The sequence below is a fragment of the Austrofundulus limnaeus genome, unplaced genomic scaffold, assembly GCF_001266775.1.
Source record: "Austrofundulus limnaeus strain Quisiro unplaced genomic scaffold, Austrofundulus_limnaeus-1.0 Scaffold45, whole genome shotgun sequence".
Taxonomy (NCBI): domain Eukaryota; kingdom Metazoa; phylum Chordata; class Actinopteri; order Cyprinodontiformes; family Rivulidae; genus Austrofundulus; species Austrofundulus limnaeus.
Genome location: NW_013952447.1, coordinates 627,271 through 629,580, shown reverse-complemented (window position 1 = coordinate 629,580; position 2,310 = coordinate 627,271). Strand labels below are relative to the sequence as shown.

Below are 2,310 nucleotides of genomic sequence, written 5' to 3'. Positions count from 1 at the left end.
ATAAATAAATAAATAAATAAATAAATAAATAAATAAATAAATAAATAAATAAAATAAAAACCCGAAGGACTTTGTGTAGCTCAGTCCAGCCACTAATGCAAACACACAGGTGCATTCAGAGCGTCCTCATTATTCCATTAAATTGCATCTCTTTACAAATTATTTGTATGCATGGGGGTTTGTGATTCCAGACTGAGGCACTCTCTGTTCCAGTCTGAGCCACAAATTGTGGATGTCACTGTCTTGAAGCTGGAGGGTTTGCAGGCTGATTGCATTCTGATGAGTGGTGCTTGAGAAATAAACAGTTTTCCTTCGAACAAAGCACAAACTCCACAGGTCAGATGCATCGTCTCAAATGGAGAGTGAGTGCCAGGAGGCAACGATTCATTTTCATACGAAACATTAGACGCTGCATGGTTGTGTGTTCAGAAATAAGTCATTTAAAGTATTTTATTTAAGCTGGCACACTTTGCCTCCTTTGTCCTGAATGTGGGTCCTTCCCTTTGCTCATGACAAAAACTTTAAACTAATTAATTTGCCCACTTGTGGACAAAACTTAAATAAGTATTAGCATTTTGAAACCAACAGCAACCTTAATATTTGTTTTGATTAGATTAGTTTCACATACTTTATACTTATAAAAAAAAGCTAACTGTACATGTTTTCTTTTAACTGAGATGCTTACTTTATTCATACTCATCCAGACCTGGAAAATGCTAAATGTAAATTCCAGACTTCAAGAACCCTGTTAGTGTGAGACGATCCTGTGAACTGCTCTATTACCAGTAGAGGTCAGGCTTTTCACAGATTTGGAATATCGGGGACTTGTTGCAGATTTTATCTTAAAGTTATAGAAAATTAAATTTATAGAAGTGTGTGTGTGTGTGTGTGTGTCACATGAACACTTACGTGAGGGTCTGAGAATAGTTGTAGTGAGGAGTGACGCCAAGGAACTTTTGCACTTCCTCCATCACTGCTGCAGGGTCGCTTCTGAGCTGATGGCCATCGATGATCATCACCTGCAGAGACACATCCAAACCACAAAGTTGTCATTTTTTAATTTTTGGCGGCCACAAAACTTGGGAAAAAAACAACAAAAATGTTCCTATAAACAACAAATCTCAAAAACAATAACATAATTTATTACAGCGTTCGAAAGAGTACGAGTGTTGAGCAAATGTGCAGCAATTTGTTCCCGTGCTGTAACTACCTGATTAGGAGGGTAGTACGTCAGCCACCTTTCTAGGTGTGTAGCATACAGACCAGGGGTGAGACAGCGACTCTGCAGGGAGCGCAGTTCTGCAGGCGCTCCCCTTCCTGCACTGATGACATCATAGAAGGTGAACTGCAGGGCTGCACGGTCCTCGTGAGCTCTTTGATGCTGAAAACAGACACATAACAACTGAATAAGCTTCAAAGCACTTGCTATGGGTGGGGGAGTTTATCACGGAAAAACAATATAAACTTTTAGCAGCCAATTTCTGGATCATATGACATTTTCCTTGCTTAGATGCAGAGATAAAGACGGACAGTACGCATTTATTTAGACTTCTTAACTGTTTGGCAACAAGGGACTTAACGCAGAGGAAGACAGATGTTAGCAAAGATTATGACGAAGCAGTGAGCTGTGGAAAGTAAAAAGCATGGGCAGCCATGTTCCGTGTGCGTTTTCGCTCAGTGCTTACCTGATACCAGCTGTAGGCTCTGTCAGACGGGTTGATGAGCAGGRTGATGATCTTTGCTTTGGGCAGCAGGGCAGCAGTTCGCCGCGGGGTCTCCTCTGAGGGAAAGTAGTTGGCGCTCTTCTCAAACATGAAGTCTGTGCTAACGTTGGAGGGCACGGGGAAAAACTCCATGTACCTGAGACGAAACCGACACGGACTCAACACACCTCGTGCATYTATAAAGTACGCACGACTGCAGCTTTTGAGCACAGCTTCAAAGTCAAACACAGTTTCGAACAAAACATAAATAAAAATTAAATCCTGGAACTTTATCTGTGCTTGAAGTAGCTCGACATAAACTTAATGATGCTGCTTAAACAATATCCAGCACTGACTTTTCAGAGTCAAGTATTTACAGAATACTTTGGAGAAGGCACCAGCTGTGTCTGTCAGCTAAGTAACCCATTTATGGGTCAATTTAAGCAGCCATATGTCTGTTGGCTTACGTCTACAGGATTAAAACGTCGTTTTGGAGACGCTGCTGAGCCGTTTTCAACTGCTTAACGCATCACAGGAAGTCTGCRAGACAATGCACGGCAGCCTATAAGAGCCTCGCGAACTGAAGAAGGCCTGTTTGTTATTTTTT

At 41.4% G+C, this 2,310-nt stretch overlaps 1 protein-coding gene across 2 annotated transcripts in view; it reads right to left on the bottom strand.

Moving 5' to 3' along the window:
• Positions 1 to 2,310, bottom strand: part of ndst3 (N-deacetylase/N-sulfotransferase (heparan glucosaminyl) 3) — a gene marked incomplete in the record, with an annotated part of 57,572 nt that overhangs the window by 9,871 nt on the left and 45,391 nt on the right. For both annotated transcript variants that reach the window (XM_014007855.1, XM_014007856.1), the window contains 3 exon segments: positions 910 to 1,019; positions 1,211 to 1,381; positions 1,686 to 1,860. In XM_014007855.1, coding sequence (XP_013863309.1) covers positions 910 to 1,019; positions 1,211 to 1,381; positions 1,686 to 1,860 — 456 coding nt within the window.